The 27,962-nt window shown below is 36.4% G+C and overlaps 2 protein-coding genes across 2 annotated transcripts in view; one reads left to right on the top strand and one right to left on the bottom strand.

Moving 5' to 3' along the window:
* The window catches only part of LOC137387518 (protein disulfide-isomerase TMX3-like), a 32,446-nt gene extending 8,059 nt beyond the window's left edge, over positions 1 to 24,387 (top strand). Inside the window, exons 10-14 of the mRNA XM_068073964.1 lie at positions 16,407 to 16,451; positions 20,623 to 20,815; positions 21,868 to 21,936; positions 22,325 to 22,493; positions 23,767 to 24,387. Of these exons, the coding sequence (XP_067930065.1) occupies positions 16,407 to 16,451; positions 20,623 to 20,815; positions 21,868 to 21,936; positions 22,325 to 22,493; positions 23,767 to 23,792 (502 nt within the window). The 3' untranslated portion in view covers positions 23,793 to 24,387. The remainder of the gene's footprint in view (positions 1 to 16,406; positions 16,452 to 20,622; positions 20,816 to 21,867; positions 21,937 to 22,324; positions 22,494 to 23,766) is intronic.
* Positions 1,048 to 15,660, bottom strand: LOC137387003 (uncharacterized). Its single transcript, XM_068073279.1, has 16 exons — positions 15,519 to 15,660; positions 10,498 to 10,601; positions 8,296 to 8,433; positions 8,073 to 8,175; positions 7,794 to 7,978; positions 7,502 to 7,654; positions 7,213 to 7,389; positions 6,876 to 7,064; positions 5,187 to 5,399; positions 4,892 to 5,080; positions 4,477 to 4,603; positions 4,205 to 4,396; positions 3,881 to 4,063; positions 3,617 to 3,728; positions 2,949 to 3,059; positions 1,048 to 1,537 (listed from the first exon to the last, which is right to left on the bottom strand). The coding sequence occupies exons 1-16, from the start codon at positions 15,658 to 15,660 to the stop codon at positions 1,369 to 1,371; spliced, it is 2,487 nt and encodes an 828-aa protein (XP_067929380.1). The 3' UTR covers positions 1,048 to 1,368.
* Positions 24,388 to 27,962: the final 3,575 nt, after the last annotated feature.

Below are 27,962 nucleotides of genomic sequence, written 5' to 3'. Positions count from 1 at the left end.
TACATTTGTAAATTGGCAGCTTGCTGGCTAGCAAGGAGGATTCTCATTACATGGCAGGAGCATCGCTGTCTTAGACATGCCAACAGTAAATCCAACTAGTCTCTATTCATATTACCAGTATTAGGGTTTATGTATCTTATGAATGCACCTGTTATATCTATTCCCAGAGTTAGCCATGGGCGGTATATGTGTCTTGAATAGCTTTTACATTTTTGGCTGACGCTGTCGAAGAGCTGGAATCCTATGTATTGTAACTGGTTGGATTGGTAATCCAACAGCTATAGGTTGTCTTTCTTTATCCGCACAAACCTAAGTGCCTACTTATTTAACCAGTTTTTGTTATCACGTTGAGTCGCAAGGCAGGTTTGTTATCACGTTGAGTCGCAAGGCAGATTTGTGCAAGTGACAGGTTATTCCTAGCTCTATAAATGTGACAGCATCAGCGAATGAAATGCAATGGACTGCAGCTACAGTGGTACTATGAGAAGCCTCTGATAACCTCTTAAACAGCGACTAGTAGATACGTTCTCACGAGAATACTAGTATGTGTATCAGTTCAGTTTTGGCTTTTCTAAAATATGCAAGGAGTTGGAATGAGACTTTCACATTCCTTGTTTTCAAGGAAACACAACTCGGTTGATCTTAGCCTTAGCTTTACTTAATCTGATCAACTTTGGCTCTGCGAGAAATGCAGAACAGTATATAAAAAAGCAGAAAGTAGATAACATGCCAGGACTGATGATTTTGACTTACCTCTGGTTGTGTAATAATATATATATATAATATTAGATAATATATAAACTAAGTTAGATTAAACAGATTCACAACCTCAAGGTGTGTGCATGATTGTTAGGTGAAAGATAGTTTGGAGTAAGGTATGAGACTAAGCAACAAGTATCAGAAAGGTTTGTATAATTTTAAACCCCTCTCTATGTCTGTGGGAGTTACATCTATTACTTGCACAATCCAGTTTGGTTTATTACTGGTTTGTATTTTAGAGGTTCTTCCGTTGGAAACCATCAAAATAAAAATATACTTTGAGGGAAATACAATAAATACTCTTAAGATTAGTAAATGAAAGTTAGTAAATTCCTATTGGTTGAGGAAGCGGTTTTCCCGCCACTCAGCATGAAATTTTAGCCATAAAATATTGTAGGTTGTTGCGTAAAATAAAGGGATCTCTGAGGCTATTAACAACTTTTCTAGCTACGTCTAACAAAGTGAGATTTTATAGAAATTTTGGCAAAGTAGATTTTAAAGCATTGTTGAAGATTTACGTAGGCAGGAAACAGAAGATGAATTAGCGGATTCTGCAGTCTTTGTTAACATGGTAGTCGGTTATGTCTGTACATTATGACTGATGGCAGCTCAGTTGACGGCAGCGTTGTTGTATTTTCTTCTGGCAACTCTGATGCTCTGTCTTGGCTGGTCACCTTGGGCTGCAGTCGGATCGTCAGAGAGGGCGGTCTGATCTTCCTGCTGATCAGACTGGCTATCAGTTCTAATTTGGTAGACTGGTCTGATCTTAACCTCTGACCTGTGTAGCACCATCATGGAATTAAATATCATGGTTGGCTAGATTTACTTGACTAATTTTCTCATCGGGGACTTTTAATGATATGTATCATATTGGTGTAGATTGCAATATTTTGTTGTGTGTTATCTGTTACCTGACATAATAGCTCGAACAGGAGTTGATAAAACAGTTGTATACAGTCACACCTAGCCTGTCTAGACAAACTGTTGTTTTTGCGAAGTTGTTCCCCCGTTGAGCGGGCGAGCAACACAACAGCTTGTCACAAAACGTACTGCACCTGATGCATCAGCTGCACTGAAAGGGAGTTGTCCTCTTCCGTCTATGCGGCTTGGCTGCGATGTTATGGCGGTCACTCCATTGGTAATCATAACGGGTTTCGCGCAAAAATTTATGTAGAAAAAAATAAGATTACGACGTTTAACCAAAGACCAGTCTCTGTTGTAAATTTTAGTAGAACTTAAGAATAAAATATATTGAAAATAAAATCCATAAGAACAAATAAAACTAACCGATACAAAAATAGAAATAAAACTGACTGAACGCACAAATAATGACATGTTTAATCGCTGTTGTTGCCTAAGTTCTCAAGTTCTACTAACGTTTACCGCAGAGACTGGTCGCTGGTTAAACCTTGTAATCTTATTTTTTTCTGCATAAATTTTTGCGCGAAATCCGTTATAATTACCAATGGAGTGACCAACATAACATCGCAACCATGCCGCATAGATGGAAAAGAACAACTCCCTATAAGTGCAGCTGATGCATCAGGTGCAGTACGTCTTGTGACAAGCTGTTGTGTTGCTCGCCCGCTCGACGGGGGAACAACTCCGCAAAAACAACAGTTTGTCAAGACAGGCTAAGTCACACCCCAACACGCGTGTTTTTGAACGTACAACACAAAAATTGAGCAAATGAAAACAACGACTATGTTATCGTCTGCATTTTAAGCTTTCTGCTGGTAAAAATGAAATGCTTTTCAACATTTGCCATCTGAAAATTTTTCAAAATGTTGCCATTTCAGAATAATTGTAAAAAGCTGTGTATTCTTATCACTTACACTTTTTCTGAATCTATACATTGCCATGACGACTAGTTCATCGTTTGTAAGCTAAAGTAACCAAAAATATTTTTATTGATTTTTCATTTTTTACATATAGTTTCAAGTTTTTACACTTGGTTATTTACACAGTTTTAAATAATGAGTTTATTTTAATATTAATTTTATTAATGTAATTATCTTAAGTATTGATTTATCATTGTTGTTGGTCTGTAGACAAATTGAACAAAACACAATGCTTTCTACTAAGAATATTTGCTCTAAGACATGATGGTTTCGACATGCAAACAGTTATTGTTATGGATGAACTAGGTATGTCTAGGTTTGGCTGTATACATATGAGCATGGACATACTTGTAGAGTTGCTCTTCCTTCCATTCCCTCCAGGAGATGCCATTGTATGGTGGGCTGCTTGTGTTGTAATATTGTCCATTGAGATAACTGCTCCAGCAGTTGGTAAACCACCTATAGTCACGTGTAGAGAGATATGACTAAGGTATTCAACAGTTTGCACACTCTGCATTCTATGCTGAGCATGCCTAAATATTACTCTGGGCCAGCCTTTGCTCATCTTGCCAGGTCTATGTGTGTATAGTGATATACAGAATTGCTTCTAACAATGACATATTAAGTGCGAATTTGTGTATTAGAAATTGCAAAACAATTGCTTGCATTCCCTTCAAAAATTGGCTAGTAGCATTGAAGATGGAGGTGACAAAACATAAGCTACCTAATCATATCCGTTCTTTAGACTAATGATTTTATGAAATCTAACATTGCTTGAGCCTCGCGAAACCTCAAAGGATCCAATACATTGCTTTTGCCTAAGCAGATTTCGTTACAAGTTTACATCTATGGTTTCATTAAAGATTCGTGCTCGTGTGAACTAAGCTTAAGTGATTAGACTAAGGCCTTGTGAATGCAAGGTTACTGGTCCAACCCTCACTCTCTTCCAGCTGTTCAGGTATATGTGCTCTTTGGAGTTGTTGCTTACTGCTCAGATAAGACACATTATATCTTACCATCCTCCTTCCCACTCGCTGGCGCAGTGGTAGTCTTGCCACATGTCATTGTCATGGTCACGGGTACTGAACTTGTGCTTGTTGTGTGACTTCATTCCGTCTCCAGCCGTTCCTTTAACATTTTGTCATACAAGTTTGCATATGGATGTACAACTAACACCTGTTTACGTTACGTCTAGTACATTTATAAAACTCAAATTCTGTTATGAAGTTGCTAGCGTTTGTGCCGATTTGAGCTCACTGCTAAGTCAGTCTCCTACTTACCGGAGTAGTTTCCCACGGTCAGTTTGTATTCATCCCTCTCTCCATCAATCTTGAAGCTCCTGTACTCGGCGTATACACGACTATCATAGAAATCCCAGAGATCTGTTCGCATCATATATGAGTCTTGGTTGGTGAGCAAAAATATGTTGTCATTTCCTAACCAGTGTTCCGCTGTTACATGTCCTGAAATCACAAGCCCAAATGTCGAGATATAATTTAAAAACCAGCTCTCTAGACACAGTGATGTCTGCATTGCCCTAATCAAAATGTAAGCCTTATTTAGGAGTTTTGCTTTAATTACAATTAAAAATCTTCCTTGCTTACCAAAGCCTTTTCTATAAGTTTTCCAGTCTCTGTTAAAAGTTATGGCACCACCTTCCCTTCTCTGAACAACTGTCCATCCTCCTGGATACGTGTCCATATCACACCAGACAGGAATGGGGCAGGCAGAATAGAGCGGCCGAATGTAATAGACTCCACTCAGACCATCCTCCTCTTCTGCTATCTCTGCGCAGTCTACAACAGGGATCTGGCGTCACAACAGCAAAGTTGGTTGTGACTATTTTAATGCATGCCTGTGAGGGTATTCTTAATACCTTTGTAGTGTGTTACATTTGGATGCCTGTCACACGCTATTGTCTCGGATGCACTAAGAACGTCTATGGCTTTTCCAGAATGGGATGTACCTTTAGCTTGCATCGCTACATCTAACCGTTTATTGATCTGAAACCGAATTGCATAGGTAAAAAGTGCATTGCAATTGATGCAAGGACATTAATATTGTTGTGCATGTAAGTCTTGTTCATGCTACGAAGTCTCTGACTGATTCTACTCGTTATTTGAAAAACCGACAATAAAATCATATGTTGGGTAAGTTCGGAAGCGACTTCAACTCAATTGGAAATGAGTCTTATATGAATGAGTTTAAATGATTCAGCTGATAGCTACAATAACTGAACTACACAGAACTGCATAATTCCGTAAGTTTCATGCCATGGTATAATTTTTTACCTCGAGAATGTTGAGCATGACGTTAGTAACTTTGTCCTCCATGTCATCTTTGACTGCTTCTGACTCTGCCAGTTGACCTCGTAGGTCTTTGACAAGTTCTTCCAACTTAGAGATGTTACTAGTTTGTTCTTCTAGCATTTTCTCTGTCTTCACTAGCATGCTATCATGCATCAGCACTGTTTTGTTCACCTAAAAAGAGTTCCATATTTTGTTAGTGTGTGGAGCGATGAGATAAGGGAAAATTGTTCGGAGATAAGCATAGTTAGTATATTTTGTAACTGTGCAGGGATCATACCATCTTGGAGTTTGCCATTTCTTCAATCAGTCTATCTTCTATTCTAGAGAGCTGATCATTATCGGCTGGCGTGTGTATATTTCCTATTGGTTGTTGGGTGTAAGCAGGAGCTTTGTTGTCCCTATCGTAGTACATAGCTGCTGGTGAGTCTCTGGAACCGATCGATGGACATTGGCTTGGGTCAAACTCATTGATCACGAGTTGATATTGGCACTGCAATAAACAACTCAGCTATTCACTCTTTCGAAATCTACTAAAATAATGTATGATTTTGTTACAAGTTGAAGTTCTTGACAAAGCTAAAGAGCATATTGGAATCTCAGTCATTTACTGTGTTGCCTGACCATAACTCAATTCAATGTGCTGCTAGAAATGGCATGAACCAGACTGACCCCAAAACGGGCAAAATTTCTTCACTGAAATTTATTTCTGAAGATGAGCTATGGAAGTTGTCGTGTAGAGCAGTAGTCAGAACTGTTATCAAGTTTTACATGAACTGGGGCAGCTTTGCAGTGAATCATACAGTGATAAATATACTGGTTTTACCTTACAGTAAAATAACAAGCTTTTTTTTGCAATGAGAAAATACTAACTAAATTTGTAAGGTTTGTGAATATAGTATTTGTATTGCATAGAAAATGGCAGTTATTTTTTTATATACAACAATAATGGATTCGACGTAGCCTCTTATGATACTCTCAACATTAAAAGTGTTAGAAATTTGTGTGAATGCTAGAAATGTGTGTGAATGCTGAAAATGTGTGTGGATATTAGAAATGTGTGTAGGTGATAGAAATGCAGGTGTTAGAATTGTGTGTGGATATTAGAAATGTGTGTGGATGCTAGAAATGTATGTGGATGTTAGAAATGTGTGTGGATATTAGAAATGTGTGTAGGTGATAGAAATGCAGGTGTTAGAATTGTGTGTGGATATTAGAAATGTGTGTGGATGCTAGAAATGTATGTGGATGTTAGAAATGTATGTGAATGTTAGAAATGCTGTTGTTAGAATTGTTTGTTGATGTTAGAAATGTGTGTGGATATTAGAAATGTAGGTGGATATTAAAAGTGTAGGTGGATGTTAAAAATGTATGTGGGTGTTAGAAATGTGTGTGCGTGCGTGTGTGTGCTATAAATGTGTGTGGACATTAGAAATTTGTGTGGATATTAGAAATGTTTGTGGATATTAGAATGTATCTGGATATTAGAAATGTATGTGGATGTTAGAAATGTGTGTGGATATTAGAAATGTGTGTGGATATTAGAAATGTATGTGGATAATAGAAATGTATGTGGATATTAGAAATTATTGTAGGTGTTAGAAATGCACGTGTTAGAATTGTGTGTGGGTGTTAGAAGTATAGGTAGATGTTAAAAATGTATGTGGATATTTGAAGTGTGTGTGGATGTTAAAAATGTGTGTGGATGTAATAAACATTTGTTGGTAGGATAAATGCATGTGTGGGTGTAAGAAATCCGTGTGTAGCATTGGGTGTGTGGATGTATATATGTTATATGTATGGATGTTATAGACATTTATGGGTGTTACACATATGTGCATTGGTTTCATGAATGAGTTGGTGTGTGTGTGTTGTATTTTAAATATAGAAACAATCTAGCTTCTGGTGAGAATGCCAAAAATAATGAAATCTGGAAAAGTTTTTAGCCTGCGGAATATTTTGCTGGTACCCTTTTGGTTTTGTGATCTTCTGAGTAGGGCCTTGATTGGGTCTCCTCGATTTCTGGAGGTGCTTGTTCGTCTTCATCTTCTTCCATTTCCAGCTCTTCCCAGCTGTTACCTGAGCTAGGCACTACATTGTATGCTGACGGCTGGCGACCGCTGCTGTCGGTCTTGTCTGATGAATCAGTATTTTCCTGCTGAAATGAGACGAAGCTCCCATTTGCAAACTGAATTACAGTACTGTATGTGATTGGGTCATCTATCATGGTTCTGCATGGTGATTGAGTGATCTATCATGGTACCGCATGGTGATTGCTGATTTGCTAACAAGGGTTTACATCCTACCTTATATTGTTCGTATATCCTTCTCCAATCCGCGATTGGGGCTGGTGATCCACCCTCATTACTTCTGCTGTCTGACTGCCCGCTGTTGTCTCTGCCCTGTGCTGGAGTCAGAGCCTGGGCTAAGCTCGCGTCAACCCTAGATATTTTGCTAATCAATGTTGTAACCACAGTCTTTACCTACAAACAGTTGTTGCCTCCTCTAACGGTATATAACCAAGATATTGTGACAAGACAATCAGATTACAACTCTAAACCTGAGATCGTATGATATAGAATTGATTGTACCAACCTGACTGCTTTTTCCTTCCATCTGTCTTGTGATTTTTACCTTAGCTGTGCCATTGGAAAAATGGCTTCCCAAGTTCTCACTGATATTGAGAAGAGATTTGATCTCTTCTGTAGCATTGTGTATCAAGTGCTGCGCTTGAGCATTATTCTTTATCTGGAAGAAAGGAGTCGACACACATAGTTACTACATTATTTTATTTTTACACTTTTATATTGGTCTGTGTAAACAAAGAAAATCTTTGTATCACATTCGCAGACACTCATATGCCTCGTGATTTGTTTTTGTAACATACCAAAGTAATGTTCAGTCTTTTGCCGAGCTCTGACTCGATGTCATGTTCGACAGCCTCCTCTATGATCTCATCTATCGGGGAGTACTGTCTTCCGGGAGCCTGACCTCTGTTGCTGTAGCCATGCCGATAGCTTGGCCTGACTGTTCTTGGTGGAGCGTATGGGGTAGTGGGAGGAGGCGTGGGCTCTGTAATATACCTCCCAAGTTTTTTCAGATTGCTAGGCCAATTGACTTAATTTACAATAGAATGACGAATGCAAACTGAATTTTGACCACTTACTGTCATTAACTTGGATCGCTACTATTTGTCTGTATGTTTCGCTGTAAGACACATACAGGAAACAGCAGTATTCTCCTGTGTCTGGCTCCCTCATCTCTTGTATCTGTTAAAACAGTCATTTCCTGTAACCCTGTTGGCCTGCTAACAAGATATGAAACGTTGAACATGTATTGGATAGTTAAATGTGCAATGGGTAACTGTCAGTAACTTATATGAGACGAACCCTTAATGTGTAGACATTTGGAACAGTTGTCCACACGCTGTATCTGGCGGGATTCACCGTTGCTGCCTCATTTGCTAAAATGGTGAAGTTGTCAAATGAGTTGTCCACAGGGTTCCTTATCATATAATACCATTGAACCTGAAATGAACAATCAATGTATGTTGAAAGTTCCAGAACATCGATGTGAATTACCTCCTTAGAAATGCTGGATGAATTGTACCGTTTTTACTTTACATTTCCAAATGACTGCTTATATCAAGACAACGCCAACATGGTTTATGATCTAATTTTAGAGCAGAATAGAAATATAGAGCTGATTGGCTCTTTTTTATTCTAGTTAATCTTCATATTAAATTAGGTAAATTAAGTAAAAATTTCATATCATTTGATGCATTTTAGGTAGCTAAACTTTAACTGGTAATTTGGTTAGCAATTCTTGTTTAGTCTTTAGATATTTAACTGTCCTTTTTTATTAATTTTGTTGTATTAGTTATATTAATGCCTAATATTGTTCATTATCATCCTATGCTTAAATATTGGTTGTTGTCTTCTCATGCTATCGATCTTAATGTTTTACCTGCGCGCTATATCTCAGATTAGTTTTTAGTGAGTACAGTATCTGGGTTATAAAAAGCTGACTTGGTACTTGCTAGATAATCTGATGGCATAATAAAGTACATGTATTTCCCAATCTTACAAAATTAATCCATATATTGAACAGATTCAATGCTTGATCTGCTGGCATAGCGTTCTCCTCTGTGTCGACGGGGTTTACTTGTGGTAGACTAGCAGCTGATCTACTTGCTCTCAAAGGATGAATTCGCACTGGCCTCTGACTTGCCACATATGCTGCTGAAGCTTGTTTTACACGTGAGACAGAAAAAGCTTGGCTGAATGTGTTATTCAAATCGTATTGTTCAAATTTACTCAACCAATTATTGCCAAATTTGATGCATTGATCTAAACCTGTGTTGAATTAAGATTGTGTAGGATGCCTCTCATCCAATTAGCTTCTCAATTCACCTCAAACACTATAAACAACTGAACCGTGATTTTCAGAGATTTGTCCACTCTCTTTGCCTTTTAACCTTACGCTATAGCGTAAACTGACACTGGGATATACTAGTCTCTTGTTTTACCGGCCCTGCAGGAAATACCATTTAATTTACTGCGAACTCTAATGGTTAATGACATCATATTTGGTTTACAAAGATATGATTCCATATTTCCTTTAGCATCAGTCCTAATGAGAATCATTCCAATGCCAAGGGTTGCAGTTGACCAGGTAGAAACTGGGTCAACTGCCCTAGTAGTTCCCTGAACCAGGATTTCTACACCGGTCAACTGTTTAAGTAGGATTCTAAACTTCAAGCTTTTTGTTTTGGCTACGCTACAATGTTGCTAAGGAAACCTTGAGTATGGAGCCTGAGCTATGAAATAATTACACAATAACGCACTATCGGGTACAAAAGAGAGCAACTCCTACAACATGGCTTTTATACTAATACGCCCAGATCTGTTTACGCTGTCGTTTGGTTTATTGTCTTGTTTATAGCCAGTGAATAGGAAACTATGAATTGATAGCTGGCACAACTCTTCATTAAACACGCATATGTAACCAATTGTTCTCGGCGGTGTGTCGTCAACGATTTTTGTCTTTATTGTATTAACAGCCAGCATTAACAGCTGGCTCTCTTAGCATTTACCATAATTATAGATATTATAATAATGACAATTCTAAAACAACTTTTTTTTTGTTTTCCACTTCAATTAAAGCCCAGAGCAGACAGGAAGTAAAGTTAGAATGCTGGAACCAGCGCAAGCTGTGCTATAACCACTCTAGGAATGACATTGAGGCAAAGTGTATACAAAATCTTTTAGGCTCATTTTTGTGTAGCCATTTTTGTTACAAAGCTCCAAATAGAATTAGAATATATTTTTAATGCATGCCTTTTAATAATATTATAATTCTTTTTTGTTTTTAAATATTTGCTGGCAATAATTGAGCTTTTTTCACACTTCATAACTCACTGACCTTGTTCCTCATGGTTATATTTGGGAGATATGTGGAGGTTTCTAACAAGTCGCTAGATGCAGCTGCTTTAGATAAGTTGAACTATAGAAAGATCATGCTCTATATCTCTAGCTTGAGCATCAGCTACGTTTTATATATGCTGTAATTAGTGTTTGTCTTAGTCTCACCTGGCTGTCTCTAGGCTTGTTACTTATCTTGCACTCTAGTGTTAAATCCTCCCCCTCCAGCAGCTCTACTTGTCCTGATGGAGTCAGCGAGAGGTCCACAGCAGCTGTAGAACATTTGCTGTCATTTCAATATGCTTACAATTAGACTCATCTCTACGCACATCCTTTTCATTAACAAAAATATTTCTAGACTGTCTCCTCTTGTCCTCTTCCGGACAGTCTTTAAGAAGTCTGAGTACAACGTTGCTACGTTTCAAAGTCAAACAAAGGGCAGATCCAATGGTTCGGCTCTCTTTGACTGATTTGAGTATAAATACACGGTTTCATTGCTTTTGGCTATAACAATAAGGCATGCAATGTGAATCATAAGCTAGAGTTGTCTGCTCCTGACAAATGGTTCAAATATGTATTACTAATACAGTCAATCTTAACACGCAAAGTTAATCCATTCTGATATTTGTTGTGCATGTTAAAGCTATTGTACGTTGAAGCCGATCATCTTATAAGACTACATCGCGTTTGATTAAATTCGTTCCATGGCTCAAAGATTTAACATTAATAATAAACAATTCAGGTAATGACTTTTACCACTGAAATAAATTAATTATATAAAACTGTGCAAAATTTTAAATGTAAAATTAAACTACGTGTAAGGAAACGCTAGAAGCTCAAGAATGTGATAACCAATGAAAGTAAGTTTCTTATTGTCACTTCAGCTTTAGCCTACATTGGAGATAAGGAATTTAATATCTAGCTCCGGTGTTATGATGGAAGGTGAAAGTGCGTAGGTCAAGGCAGCAGTGAAAATATGACGATAATCCAAGTTAGACTGAATGAACTTAAACATAGCGATAGTTATTTTGTGTTTTTATATTTTATATTTCTTAATATTTAATTATTAGAGTAAACCTTCTCATTTTTACTCATTTCAGTCTTTCATCTCTTTGCATCACTCCTATAGTTTTCCTGATGACAAATACTAGACAGCTTAGGAGATTTTTTAATGAATAAATTGAAAGATGACAGCCCCTGTTTTTTGATTGCTTGTTATGTAAATTCAGAGAAAATCTTTCCCTTCTTACATTTTTATCCCCACCACTCACACACTAGTCTAGTTGAGGTTCATGCTTTCATAGCTGTTAAGAAGCAAGATATAGAAAGCACTGTTTATTGTTATTTAATTAACCCGGAACCAAATTATATACTGCTGCACGTTTTTGTCATTCTCTGTTTCAGTTAACACTTGTTAAAGCTAAATTATAGTTAAAAATCTATTGGATGGGTTTAGGGCTTAGGCAGAGTCTTCTTCGGTGTACATATATTCTCATCCTATTATAAGATTGGTTGGTATTGCAGGTCTGTAGCTCTCTTACTGTTAGACTAACATTGTTAGTCAAGCTGAAGCCCTGTTAACTAGCCGATCACTAGTAGTGTCATTATTAGGACCACTTTACAAGTTGTGATCCACTATTAAACTTTAAATGGAATTTGTTAATGCCGGTCGATATGTTTTGGCTTGACTTGTGTCGTTATTTCTACCATTTTTCTGGCGACTAGACATTCTATCTGTCAATCATGGTTAGGAATAAAGAGTCGCACTCAGGCATCGACAGGCTAGGGTTATAGCCTGAAGAACAATGGTGTCCGCCGATTTTCCTTCTCGCATAGAGTAAACCACTAACGGTTCGTTTATTCTGCAGTGTGCCAGATGGCTGGTGCGCAGCGACATTGTTCTAGAGGATTTGTTCTCTCATGTGACATACCTGGTAACGCTGGCCACCCTGGTGCACCCCTGAGCATTCCATGTAACGATGATACAGTGACAGGTGTGTGCAAGTGGATTTGACAGGCAGTGTTGATGCCATCCTTTTTGAAGATTTTAAAGATCTTTGAAGAGATTGTGTTCAAGCATGATTTTCGATATCAACAATACAACACAATCTTTCTAAATGATATAACCTTGAAACTAAGGTTACAACTTTTTATTTCTACGAAACTCATCTTGATAGATTTAACTCTTTAAATTTGGAATTAATTAAAAAAAATTTCAAAAGTTGACATGGCCGTGCAGAGTTTTTTATAACTTGAGAAGTAATTGGTATTTCTTTAAACTAAGAATAGCATCTTATTCAGCACAAATTCTTCTTTCTAATGATATATAAAATAGCAAGCTTCACTAAATCCTACCATTACATAATAATGGGAACAATGGTTTTGAGAAATAATTTCTAAATTGCCTCTAAAATACAAGAGATTATTAACTATAGAAATAATGTTACACATGTCTTGTAACCTCTCATGGTAACCATGAACATCATAGTGAGCATTGTAACCTTGTCATCATAGAAGCTTTATTATATTGCACTGCAGAGGACATGTTTCCATCAAGCACCATGAGAACTTATGAGTAGGATTGTAGAAGTTGTGGGATCAATGCCCTTTTGTATTCTTTGGAGATTAGAGTGGGGCGACTCTGTAAGTTTGTAAAATTTGTACAAAATAAAAGCTTATAAACTTGGGCTATTTTTGAGCTATTTAAAAAAAATTTGTTTCTAGACCTAATAGTTACTAAAAAACGTCTGAAACCAAAAGCGCCTGTAAAAAACGATAGTTGGTAAAGTAACTTACCAGCCAGATCGGTTGATCAAGGACTTTGCTAAAACACTTTTGATTGGTTGTAGCTGATTCAGAAACTCCTGGCGATTTCACGTAACGAAATTCACATCGATTCACTCGATTGTGTTTGTTTCATAGCAGTGAGAAAAATTAAACCGGATACTTGGCTCTAACAATTTAGCCTTCGTTCTTGATCACCGATTTTGAAAAAATTATCACACCACTTAATTTTACCGATATAGAGTTTCAAATAGGGTGGATATTGTCAGGAATTTTGTGGAGAACACAACTGAAAAACATTATTTGATTACTGTTAGTGATGGCCATGCAACAAGCAAATGAACTACACAATGTCAAAGCTGCATGATGTGACGCCAACTTTAAAGGGTTTAAAAGAAAACTTTAATTTTGAATGTTCTTAGAATATTAAACATAGGCAGTTGTACACATTGGTGAGTTATCACTATCTCAACTTAACTTACCTTAACTACACATGTTCATGGTTTAGCGTACCTTTACATCTACCCACTCAAGTTGACTCCACTGAACTTGAGGGAAATAACCATTGCTGATTCATCTATGTTATGTCTTAACTTTATTTTAAAATCTTTCTGCTGTTAAACTATAGTGGGAATTTCTTGGGCATTTGAAAAACAAAAAATTATAAAAATCAGATTTCACTTCATTTAAAATTAATTTGTAACAAAGCTATATTCTCTGTTATACGCCTTTTATGTAGTTTTGACATTTCTAAAACGATTGGAAGGCAGAAAAATGTTTGCGTAATACTTCATTGAATATTGTTGTTTATAAGAGCGTTTATAGTTTGCCATGTGACACAAGCGCTTTACTTCTGCTCTCGGCAAGGAAATTGAAGAAAAGATTATTCTATGTCAAGTATAAAAATAATAACAGCATATGTCAGGTGAGGTGCTAACGGCAGCATATGTTAGATGAGGTGTTAATGGCAGCATATTTTAGCTGAGATGCTAAAGGCAGCATATTTTAGCTGAGATGCTAATAGCGGCATATGTCAAGTACGGAAATAAGTGAGAAATTATCAATTAGCCCTAATTACTTTTTATTGCTATGTGGGCGAGTGTAAAAGCAATTGAATTAGTCTTAATTTTAATGTTTACCACCCATGGGTGGATAACTCTATTTATGCCATCACTTGTACTGCTAATATCAGAATTTTTGTAGCCACCATTAACTCTATAAAGCTGGCAAGGCGCTCCCATCATCTTTCTGACACTGCACAGTTCATTTGCTTGTTGCATGGCAACCACTAACAGTAGCTAAGTAACTATTTTTATTTTAGTCGTGCTCTTTACAAAATTCTCTACAAGATTCGCTCTATTTAAAGTTCTATAGCAGCAAATTAAGTGGTTTTATTATTTTTCAAACTTGGTCATCAAAAATAAAGGCTAAATTGCCATAGCCAAATATCCAGTTTAAGTTTTCTTATTGATATGAAACGAGTGACACATCTGGCGTGAATTTTATAATGTGAAATCTCCAGGAGTTTCTGATTCTGCCACCAATCAAAAGCGTTTTAGCTAAGTTTTTGATCAAACGATCTGACTGGTGAGCTACCCGCCCCAACTATTCTTTTTTATAGGCCCTTTTAGTTTAGTTTTGGAAGTTTCTCAGTAAGTATTATGTCTAAAAAGGAATTTTTTAATTAGCTTAGAAATAGCCCACGTTTATAGCTTTGTAAGTTTGTAAATTTTGTACAACTTTTACAAACTTACAAAGAGCCGCCCCACTCTAATCTCCAAAGACTACAAAGATTATTGATCCCACAACTTTCACAATCCTACTCATAAGTTCTCGTGATGCTTGATAGGAACATGTCCTCTGTAGTGCAAGATAATAAAGCTTCTAGGATGACAAGGTTTCAGTGTTCATTATGATGTTCATGGCTAACATGAGAGGTCACAAGACAAGTGTAACACATTTTTTGTTCTTATGGCCAATAATCTCCTACATTTTAGGGGCAATTTAGAGATTATTTCTGTAAACCATTTGCTCCAATTATTATGTAATGGTAGAATTCAGTAAAGCTTGCTATTTCATATATCATTAAGAAGGAGATTTTATGCTGAATAAGAGACTATTTTCAGTTTAAAGAAATACCAATTACTTCTCAAATTATGAAAGATTATACATGGCCGTGTCGACTTTTAAAATTTTTAAAAATTAATTCCAACTTTAAAGAGTTAATACTGCTGATTACCTTTTACTGAGTTAGATGTTTTTTGAGGAATGCCGAGGTGTCACCGCCCGGAAACAAAAATTACAACTTATCTATACATAATTTGATGAAATAATCTGTGATCAGCTATTGCCTTATTTGGCCCTCTGTACTGAGTCCTTTATAGAGGTCACCTAAAGTCACCTACCTATGTCAATCCTGTTTGTTTTCTCCTCTGTCGCCTCATCCTTCTGTATTGGCTCTCTCCTTAGCCTAGTTTTTGCCCTGCCTGTCTCGGCGCAGCTCGCTGTGACAGCAATACACAAGATAATCGCTAACCTTCCATTCATTGCTTTAGCTTGTGTAAATCTGAGCTCAGACCAAGTACAGTCGCACCAGGAAGAATATTATCTGTTTAGAGAATGTTTCTTCTGGTTCAAAGACTCGAGGAGTGGCTTACTCGTGACCAGCAGTTGAGACCGATAGCCTGGACTTGCGCTGCCTATGTGACGCAGGGAACTGATAGGATTTCAACAGCTGTTTTATATATTCTCTCATAATCATCTAACAATTGTCCCGGTTTAGCTGATTAGTGCAGCTTTCAACTCCTTCTAACATTTTATGAGCATCATCCAGTTGGCCTGTTGAATTATCCCGACAAGCGGGAGTGAACTGCGCACTTTCTTCCTGTGGGGGTTTTTAATTCACTTCAATGTTATATTAGTTTAGGCTGCTCACGTTTTTCTCCTGTATACACCCCTGCTGCCATGAAATTCGGAACTGAAGGTTTTTTTTATCTCTTTTTGTCTGTTGTTTCTCCGCTTTCTCTGATAAATTCACAGTAGGCAGTTATGATAATGGAATTAGCTAGGCTCTGTATATGCCTGGGGTCATGAATTGTCTTATATAAGCGCTGCAGTTGCACCAGCTACCGCTTTTTCATCATATCTTACACGATACTTATCTCCTATATAGGTCTGCTGACTCTTGCCGGAATGTATATGAATGCTGCCTAATAATAGTTGATAGGGTATTGCCATCGGTCGATGCTCACAAACTTGCTGAATTGTCAAAATTTTATGCTTGATTTTTGTAGAGCCCTGGAGAGGGCCAGGCCAACAGCCCTTAATAGAAACCTCAAGTAAGTCTCCTCTAAGTAACCTTACGTGAGTTCTTTTTAGTCAATGTACTTAATATCAACACCGACCTTTATTTGGTAAAATCCTTGTGGCTCACATTTTGAGAAGTAGCTCCGTTTGCTATCACTTTGAATTGCCTCAACATTAGATATATACACATGTCTATCTATAGCATAAATATCTATATACTCATTCTACATATCAGTGTAAATATGTATGTATCTATATGTGTATATATATCTGTATATCTATATATATGTACTACTGAATGCCCGGTAATTGCACGGGTAATAAAAAAGTTTTGCATAAAATTTTTTTTTCAATTAACAAATACAACATTTACCATTTTAACTTTTAAATGAAGATGTTTGTTTATTTCTGTGTGTGTTTATCCAATACACGATTCAAATAGTCGAAAGCTCAAGGCATATCTAAAACAGATTGGTAAAAAACATATCTTCTCAAGATTCACTCAAGATTTAAAACAGTTAATAAGCAAACAGTGGCGGGTAGTGTAGTTACCTAGTGGTCTATAGTGGCCTATATATGTATATATGTGTATATATGCATCTATATGTATGTATGTATACCGCGAAACCTCTAATTGAATGCCACCTCTATTTGACTGCCACCTCTATTTGACTGCCACTGTGAGAGGTTTGAAAAATAGAGCGCCACTCTTTAATATACGAACCCATAATATCAATTGATCAGTAGAAAAGTGTCCACAAAATCATATTAATAATGAGTCGTTTACATCAATAACAATTCATTTTTTTATCGCCCGACTCCAAAGCTTTTCGTTTTTTTCGGTTAAACTTTAAAAGCACTACCATAGAAATAGTTAACAACTGTCTTAGTCTAATAGTAGTTCCTTGTTTAACGCAGTTTTGATACTTCGAAGTACATGTATATAAAAAACGGTTTACATTTACGATGGTAGATGATCGACTAGTTTGAAGGTTGCGTTTAGCGAGCAAAACTTGCAACACGTAAATGCGACACGTAAAAATATTGCTGTGCAAAAAATTTGTTTGGACGCTAATATTGACTAGATTAGCCGTGCAAACAAAGAGTTGAAGTCAGAAAACATTGTGGAAGGTATTAACAACCAGAAGATGTTTGTTACATCGAAAGCAACAATCAGAACGCAGCTATCCAAGCAAACGATGGAAATATTTTTGTTTTAAAAAGTTAATTTTTGTTTCTGCATGTAATATAAGTATGGTTCGTTTATGCCTTTTGTTCATGAATATATATATATATTAGTAATATTGGATCGATTATCATTATATAACTTATAAATATGCAAATTTATAGCATATTATTTAATAGTATTCTTGCGGTTATATTAACACGGCTTACAATGGCTCATAACTCCTCTTCTATTACACATAAAAAGCCTGTTCTGGCTGCAAACTGTAGCAAACATATCAATGGGTTGCAACGTTGTTGAATATAATAAATACAAATATGTCTTCAAATTTAGAATGAAATACAAATCGAGAGCTCCAACAAATTGCAAAGCAGTACACAGGTTATAATACCATTGCAGGTTAATTGCAAGCAATAGATATCAACTGGTAGAGATATTTTTTGGTTACTCAATGCATATTTATTAAGAGATCTTTGACAAGTTGAAGTTAGGTTACCAGAGTTGGTGCATTCAAAATGTTTAATATCGTTCCACCGAAAGAAGAGGGCAAAGTATAGGTGATATTCGTTTCACCCGTAAAAGGGCTAATTGTATTTTCATAAAATTCTGATGAGCCATTTGAAACATACAATGCCAGCCTCTATTTGAATGCCACCTCCAATTGACCGTCGTTGTAAAGGAAGGGTTGAAAAATAGAGTGCCATGGAGTTCAATTAGAAGTTTTTCGGTATACTTGTATATATGAGTGTATATCTATATATATAGTATAAATATATACTATATATATATATATATATGTACTAGCGAAATGCCTGGCATTGTAGGGTATTAAAAATCAGCTTATAAACAGTGAGAGGTAATGTAGTTGCGTGCCACTTGCCTTTAGCCTGACAAGTGGCAAATGACAGATATACATGTATCTATATACATATATATATTTCTCAAAATTGGTCGTATGTGTATTCGTGTATTCGTCGTTTTGATTGCCCAGTTATAGCTATTTTAGCATTGCGCCCACACGTTACGAAGCCCCTGTTAACAACTTTTTTTTCGTAAGGTTCAAAATGAACCAGGTTAAATTACTATATATGGGGTCAAGGCCAATCCTAACGCGGACATTTATGGGAAGAGCTTCGACATTCTCTCGCCGTTCGGTCAGACAAAAACAGTACGATATCTCATTTTTACATTTGCACCAGTATCGACTGTGTAGTTGTTTTTGTAGTGTTACGTGTAGTTGAAATAAATTAAGAGAGAAAATAAAAGCAACTGTGGTTTTTAAACTTTGTCAAGCCACTGTAACTTTCAAACCATACCATGAGAAAAATGTTTTGTGCAGTCCAAATAAATTAAAATAAATAAAACAACTGTAAAAGGGTTTAGATATAAATGTGAAATAATTAGCAAGTAATAGCTAAACTAAGTCGGTTTTGCTACGATTACATTCAAAGATCATTTGGTAATTCGATAATGATACAATTAATACAAACTGAGAAAACAAAATAAAAGTCCTGAATATGTTGAATTAATAATAACAATCCTTGCATAGAAGTGTGTGTATAAAAAAGATTACTGTTCCATCAGAAGCTATCCAGCAAAACTTTTCTCATGATATGCAGTTTGAAAGTTAGAATGACAAATGTTATTATATGTTAAATACAAATCAATTTTCTGACCAAAAATTTTTTTTATTACTCGGGCAATGCCGGGTAGCACAGCTAGTATGTTTATTTATATAGATATATATCTATAGATACATGTATTTATAGATATATATCTATAGATAAAAATGATGTGCACATGTGTATATATGTGTGTATGTGTATATATCATGTGTATATATATATACAGTGCACCTTTAAGATACGATTATCATGATATACGATTTTTTACCTTACGAAGGGGAAAATGATGATTTTTTCACCTCACCATATGAATCTTTTTTCACCGTATGAATTCAACAAAATTTTTGCCTATAGGAGTTCCATTTTGGCAGTCGGTGTGCTTATTACGTATGTCAGAATATTAAAGACGCCAAATTGCTGTTCGTTGAAAATGCTTTCACAATGCCTGAAAGAGACACGATGACCGATTTCTCTGAGTTCAGCGATTTTCATCTGTAAAATGATTATTTTCCCTTAAAAACTCGTAGCAAAGTTGGAGTTGCAATCCCTTTATACCAAACTTTTAGTGGTCAGACAACTTCCATTAACCTGAAACAAGTCCACTTCATAATGAAAACGGTATTGTTCGGGTTTTCTTGCTAAATTAGGTTAAAAAATGTTTTAAACAGGTCCGCTTAAGGTTATGGTGAAATTGAAGACAGAAACTGATGTGATCAAATTTTAGAGATAAAAATTTGAAATTCAGTAAAATAGATAAAAATACATACTAAAACTAAGCAATAAGCGTGTGTGTGTTTAGTGACCTAAACTTATTTGAGGCAAATTCAAAGTTTATGTTATACGTAAGTCTGTTTTGAAGGTAAGAACTTCCTACTGTACATTTTACTGTTACATTTTATTGCAGATCATAAAATACACTGAATACGATAAAGTTACTGTAGGTAACTATCGTTACTAAGATTAACATACTATTTTATTACTAATTTTTAATATTTACAATACGTATATACAGTTTTGATGATTTTTACCAGGGGATGTTTGTATTATAGAATTACTATGGTTTCTATACCCCTCCATACGATTTTTTCACCATACGATGCCAACTTTGAAACGGATCGAAATTGTATCCTGAGGGTGCACTGTGTGCGCGTGTGTCTATATATGTGCACATGTATGTGTATATATATACACATATGCGTGTGTATGTAAAAATATATACAAATGTGTACAAATATATATATGTGTGTATATATATTTACATATGGGTGTGTGAGTCTGCGCGAGCATGTGTATATACATATGAGTGTGTGTATATATATGTGTATGTATAAATACGGTATGTGTGTATGTATATGTATGTGTGTATATATGTATATTATGTCCTTGTTACAGGCAGTTTCAGTTTGTAATAATGGAGAGCACAGCCACTGTTTCTGGAATACTCATGACTGAAGTGTCTGTACCATATGCAATAGCCTTTCATCCACAGACTCAAGTATTCTATACAACTGAACAGCCTCCTCACCTCATGAACTCTGATGACTGGGTTGACTTCCTGTCTGGTATCATCACAAGTAGACTACAGGTAGAGCAAATATATGTCTGTCTTTCATTCCTTTTCATCACAAGTAGACTACAGGTAGAACAAATATATGCCTGTCTTTCATTCCTTATCATCACAGGTAGACTACAGGTAGAGCAAATATATGTCTGTCTTTCATTCCTTATAATCACAGGTAAACTGCAGGTAGAGCAAATATATGTCTGTCTTTCATTCCTTATTATCACAGGTAGACTACAGGTAGAGCAAATATATGTCTGTCTTTCATTCCTTATCATCACAGGTAGACTACAGGTAGAGCAAATATATGTCTGTCTTTCATTTCTTATCATCACTGGTAGACTACAGGTAGAGCAACTATATGTCTCTCTCATTCCTTATCATCACGGGTAGACTACAGGTAGAGCAAATATATGTCTGTCTTTCATTCCTTATTATCACAGGTAGACTACAGGTAAAGCAACTATATGTCTGTCTTTCATTTCTTATCATCACAGGTAGACTACAGGTAAAGCAAATATATGTCGGTCTTTCATTCCTTATCATCACAGGTAGACTACAGGTAGAGCAACTATATGTCTCTCTCATTCCTTATCATCACAAGTAGACTACAGGTAGAGCAAATATATGTCTGTCTTTCATTCCTTATCATCACAGGTAGACTACAGGTAGAGCAAATATATGTCTGTCTTTCATTCCTTTGCATGAATTTTCATATTTTCCACAAAGTTTACTAAATTTATTCATTGCTGTTTTGATCTTTTGACTCTTCCTGAGTCTTTTCTTTCGTTTTGTCAAAACATCAAACTTGTGCATAACAGAGCAGCCTACTTGAAAGATATTTTAATATAACTCCATGCTTATTAATGTTGAGCCATGACATGGTGACGATCAATCGGTTAGAAAGGGAATGTGAGATCAATAGTAATGTGGAAAACTAAGAGTCAAACTATAATCAACTTGTCTGCACACAAGCAGGTAAAATACCGATATTACATACTGGATATAGTCTGAATCTTTCTGATTGGTCGAGCTACTTGCTTGCATTCAACTGTCATTAACCATGGTCCTTGTAGCCCCAAGGAGGTCAAGGTTTTCTGGTGAAGATGAAAAGGGCTCTCTACGGATTACGATCTTCCCTTCTGGTATGTTAAAAAGGCTGACTGGGCAAGGAAATATTGCTTTGATCTCAAATCGTTATAAATATGAATTCTCCTGTCTTCTGTTTGTTCATTTTTTTTATTTGGTGAGGGTTTACATGGTTTTAGAGTAAAATTTTGCATTTTATTTGCAATGTCTGGTTTTTAAACATGGAACCACAATGTGTTCTGGTAGGATCTATATGCTCAAAGTTTACGTAATATTTTATTGTTAGTAGATGTCATCGGCTATTGTATTTGTTCTTGTATTTGTTATCGTGTTATTGTAATGCGATGTGTTGTTCTACACCAAGCCAAAATGTATAGCCATTTTATCATTTGTTATCTACTTGGCCTCACAAATGTGAGAGAACTTGTTGGCAATGATTAACAGGAACTTTGGATGGAGTCTAGAGTCATCTTTGGAGTGGTGGTCATCATCCCTATGTTTGTCATTTCACTCGTCATTTACATGCTCTGCTGTGCATCATGGGGGGAGGAAGGAGAGGTTGATGACATCTCTGATGAAGAAGATGATGATGGACAGTCAGCAGGGGATAAAGGTGGCATTTACCTTACCATTGCTCTGTGTTTCCTTACTCTGCGCTTTACCTTGCCCTGTGTTTACTACCCATTTATGTTGAGGTCAAATATCACCCACACCTGTTCCTAGGTTTGAAGCGGACTAGAGAAACATCGAACAATTTGAAGGGCCAATTTGCTAATAACGCTTTGACGCTAGTGATGAACAATGGTATATTTCCATGTGTAAAGAGCGCGCACAATTTGCACACTCCATATTTCTATCACTGCGTAAGATTTAGGACCAACCAAGAAATGTACTGGAAAAAGTATTCCGACTTGTAGTGGAAAACTCTAAAATGGCTGCTCTAAAGTAGTCGTTAAAATAAAAGCTGTTTTATAAATAAAATTAATTTTAACATTTTGTTTTCACTTTTTCTCTTCTCAGACTCGATATAGAAAGTGACAGCTACTGTTACGATATGCAGCTATGTTAAAAAGGTGTTGACAACTTTCAATGCAATGGTGAAGAAAACTGCCAATGTGAGCACAATCCCTAAATAAAATTGCAATTTAATTATTTCAATATTGGATTATTCTTCAGATTTACCATACAGTTGTTTCTATAAGTATCCCTGTTGGCGGGAACATCAGTTTCTTCACCTTTTCCTGAGCGTGTTTCATCTGCTGTACCATCCATTTTATTGTTAATGCTTGTTTTTAAAACACTTAATCATGGTTTCTTTTGGTTTGTTTTCCCATGATGGTTAACCATTGAATCTCACAAGAGAGAAGTTAGGCTTCTTAATATTTCTTTCTGTAGTTCACTCATTGTCATTGGATTTCTTTCGTCGGACATCTTGTTTTGATAATGATTGCGTTGTGCACTGTAGCCATAATAAGGATTTGTCAGTAATGATGTGACTACCAGTATTTACTCTATTTAATAGTGTAAGTACAACTCGTCCGCTTATCTTTGATTTAATAATAGTGTGAAATTTTGCGCGTTATACTTATATAAATACAGCATTTACTTATATGTGCATTAAGATTGGTGTCTGCTATGTTATGAAGTATTACTAACCATGTTTTTGCGAACATAAAGGGTTAAGTTCGTAAAACCCATCCTGTAGAGTTAAAGTAAAACTTGTAGAAGACTGCGTGATCTGATGTTGTAATGGACTGCCCTAAGGTTATACCGTTCTACCATCATATCGAGTTAATTACCAAACGGAAACTTGCAATGTAGGCCTTGATGATACTATGCCTGGGTTTAGGTCTCCGCCATTTTAGTAAAGTTTTGGTTGTTTACAGCCTCTGGACATCTCAAGTCTGATTAAGGATCTCCTTATCAGAACACTTCAAGATCGATAGGTGTTCACACTGAAGAAATATGGCCTCGTATGTCTTCTGCACAGTGGGACCGCTGCCTACTTTGAGTTTTATATAACAAGAGTTGAACTTGAACTTTCAGGAGCCAATGAATTAAACCTTCCTAAGGGTGCGACTCTCATGTATTTGGATTCATGAGTGGCACAGGCTCTAAAGGCAACGCTGAAGATTATAATATCAACAACAGAAGAAACTCTAGTCTGTTAGCCGTACGCTCTTTTAATGAGTTTTTAACATTTTAAAAAATGCATGTTTGTTGATGTTGTATCTTTGTGTTCATTCTCCCATGACAATATTCTTACTTACCTTTTTCAAACATTGTGATTATTCTCATGTAACGCAATTTTTTAGAAAATTCTCGTACGTGCTAAATTTATCTATTGATTTGTAAATTTAGATACACAATTTTTTTAACACGTCTTGTTGGGCTTCATAACCTTCATTTTACAAAATGTGTTATGGAGTAAAATACCTCAAACAGAACAGTTTGTGAACTGAATCAGGACAATTCTAAAATAAGGAAAGAGAATACAAACTTGTTGAATACTATCTTTTTTGTTGTTATTATATCCTATGTCACTACCAGTCGATACCAGTCGATGTCACTACCAGTCGATTAAAGTGATAAACTGGACACACCGAGCCTGCTTCACTTGGCTTCAGTTACAAATATGAATAATTTTACAAGAATTAAATGGTGGCAAACGAGTGTTTTTGCTTTACGTGCAACACCTGAGGCTTGATAAAACCTAAGATTGTTTACCGATGTATCTTAACGCAAGTGTATTATTATGAGGTTACTTGAAGTTGCTGTGTGGAGCGAATGTATAAATTTCACTTTTTCCATTACTTGGTCCAGAACTCCTACCAATGTGACAAGGCCAAGTTTGCTTTTCTTTAAAACCAAGCATTATCACATGTATTTCCATATAATTAGTAATTACAATATTAAGTTGGAACGTCACTGTTCTAGGTCAAAATAAAGTTCAAATTCCAAAATCGATGAACGATAAGCAACCATCACTAAGCAATTTCTACAAGCGTTCCCTGTGCCACTCTTGCCACCAAAGCCAAAGGATAACACTCATTAATATAAATGTCAAAAAGGCTAAGGAAGATTATCATGCAGAGAAGCTTAGCAAAGATGTTAAGTCGTTCTACAGAGAAATAAACCTTTTGCTTGGAAAAAGTAAAAAGGTTTTACAAAAAATACACTTCAAAACAGATGATGAGATTATAGAAAATCCCTTGAAAGTTGCTAATTTGCTTAATAGCTTCTTTACTAATGTTAAAAGCCCTATGCCAGAAAATCTTTTGATAATACCAGCTGATTGGCTGATGATAATGGACACTTTCAATTTTGCTCAGTAACCCAAAAACAAATGAAACAGCCTTTTCTCTCCCTCAAACCAGGCAAGCGAGTAGGATACCTACTAAGGTCTATAGGGGCTTAAAACATGCTCTTATACCAGCTTTGACCTCTCTTATAAGTAATTGCTTCTAAACTAGGCCTCAACTAGTGTTCTTCCTGTTATTCACAAAGCTGTTATTGTAACTCAAATATTCAAAAAGGGAGACGCCTTGCAATGTAACAACTATAGGCCCATTTCATCATTACCTATCATTTCTGAGGTAATTGACAACATTATGTCTCTTCAGATCAACAGTTTTCTTGAGAACTCTCAGTTTCTATTGACTCGCCAATTTAGATTTAGGAAACACACTTCTAGTCACACGCTCTATTATATTCTCGATTTGTTAGCCACTGCCTTGGACGATAAAAAACCTCAACATGCCATGCGATTGTCTATAGTTATATGGAAAGTGTTTGATAGTTGACCACTCCTTACTTATAAAGAGGTTACAACAGTTGTGTAGATTTAAAAAAGATGCTGTTGCTCTGATTAAAATTACCTGACAAATTGAATGCAAATGATGAAAATTGGTCAAAGTATGTATCGTCCTTTTTTTCCTGTTTTGAAAGGAGATCTTCAAAGTTCGATATTAGACACTTTACTTTTTAATATGATAGTTAATGCTTGAGAACCATGTTTTTGCATACCCATATGCTGATGACGCTGTTCTTCTCAGTGTTGGTGACAGCCAGCAAATGTACAGACATTTACAATTAAACAGTTTCAGAAATTAAAAACTTGATACAAGTCAAATGGTTTGGCTCTCTGCGGAGAAACATATCGTTCAATCATCTTTCCCAATCACTCGCTTGATAACACCTGTACACTAAAACTTGATTCGTGAAAACTTGACATTTTTATTTATTCAAGCATAAAGTTACTCGGTGTCACTATTGACTCAAACTTAAGTTTCAAGTCTCACAATAATGCTATGATCAGTAAAGCAAGGCAACTCTTCGTTGCTTTTAGAATAATTTATTTATCATATTTCAACAGAAGATGCTAAACTAATTTATATATCTATTGTAAGGAGTAAACTAGAGTACTGCAACATTTTACTTTATACACACTCCTTACTTACTTACTACTTATACATACCTACATGCTTTATTAACAAAACATTGTCCAATAGGATAGAGTCTTGCTAACTCAACACAATTAGAACTATTTGTTAAGCCCCCTAAGGCTTTTTCAGTCACTGATGGTCGAAGGTTGTTGAATATGCATACATTGGCCAGTCGTCGCTTTTTCTTTTATAGAGTGTTGATAGAAAAGATTTCAGTCGGACTCAACGCCACCATTTTATATGATTATATCATCAAACAGACTGAACAACAAAACTCTCCCAGAAGTCTCAGGTCCAACTACTTATATTACTCCCTCCATTAATAAAGAATATGGCAAAAACTCTTTCAAGTGTAATTCTATCAAGATTATGAAGGATGATATCTGCTCTTTATCTTAAATTTGTCATTATGTAGGACCTATATATGTATTATGTACACACGTATCATATATATATATATATATATATATATATATATATATATACAGGACAGATAGCACAGTTGGTAAGGTATGGGGACCATGATCATTAGGTCCTCGGTTCAAACCCCAACAACTGCACTTTTTTGGTGGTCCTTAGACAAGACCTTTGCTTGTATAACGTCTACAACCTCTATGATGAGTGCAATAACCAAAGCCATGCCGGCTCGGACGTCGCCCGGTCAAACAAGGTCCGCGCTGCCTGTAGCTGAACCAGGACAAGGCAGTGAAAAATGGGCTACTGGTTCAAAACGGATGAAATGGACTCGGACTGATAACACGGACCTCATGCAGTACTACTTTATGAGTAAACCTCAAAAGTGGGGCTACATGGGAAGGATGCGTCAACTGTGGATAAACATGCGCCCTGAATTGCCACTAACTGCTAAGCAGCTTGTAGCTCAGAGGAGTAACATAATCAAGCGGCACTTCATATCAGAACTTGAGGTAGATGAAATTAGGGAAAAGTTTACCCAAGTAACCTCAACCAACGAGGAGTGCATATCAACACACACTGTCATGAATACACGATCATGTGTTGACTCACGGGTTGAAGAAGACATGCACTTAGATCTTCACCCAAGGGTGAGAGAGCTTGCGGAAAATATCATCAATAAGATGTCAGCTGCTAATGATTATGGGAGCAAGGTACCACTACGAAGAGTTAGCAAGGCCATACCTAAGAAGCTGTTAGAAGACATTAACTTGGCACTGGGGTCGATCTCAACTGGATCAATCAGTGAGACTAATGCCTTAATCTACAGTACAGCAACCGTCATCTTGGAGGAGATGGATATTAAGCCACTGCCAACAAGGCTTCAAGTCATTCCATCCTGGCAGCTGAGGCTACAAAATAAGATCAAGGACTTGCGCAAGAAAGTTAGTAGGCTCAGTGAAAGATCTAACCACAGTTTGGAGCGTCCAAAAAGGGAAGCCACAATAGAAGCTCTAGAATATGCCAAACAGCAGCTAGTAGCACTCTCGGCACGACTGAAGCGGTACACCAAAGAGCGGGATAACAAGAGAATGAACAAACTGTTCATCAATAATCCATCTAGAGTGTATTCCCAATTCAAAGGTGAACTGCAGAGGCCAATGTCTCAGCCTCCCCGATCTAGCTCTTCAAAGTTCTGGAAGGACATCTGGGAGAAAGAGACT

This window comes from Watersipora subatra, chromosome 2 (genome assembly GCF_963576615.1).
Source record: "Watersipora subatra chromosome 2, tzWatSuba1.1, whole genome shotgun sequence".
Lineage (NCBI taxonomy): Eukaryota > Metazoa > Bryozoa > Gymnolaemata > Cheilostomatida > Watersiporidae > Watersipora > Watersipora subatra.
This window is presented reverse-complemented; position numbering and strand designations above follow the sequence as displayed.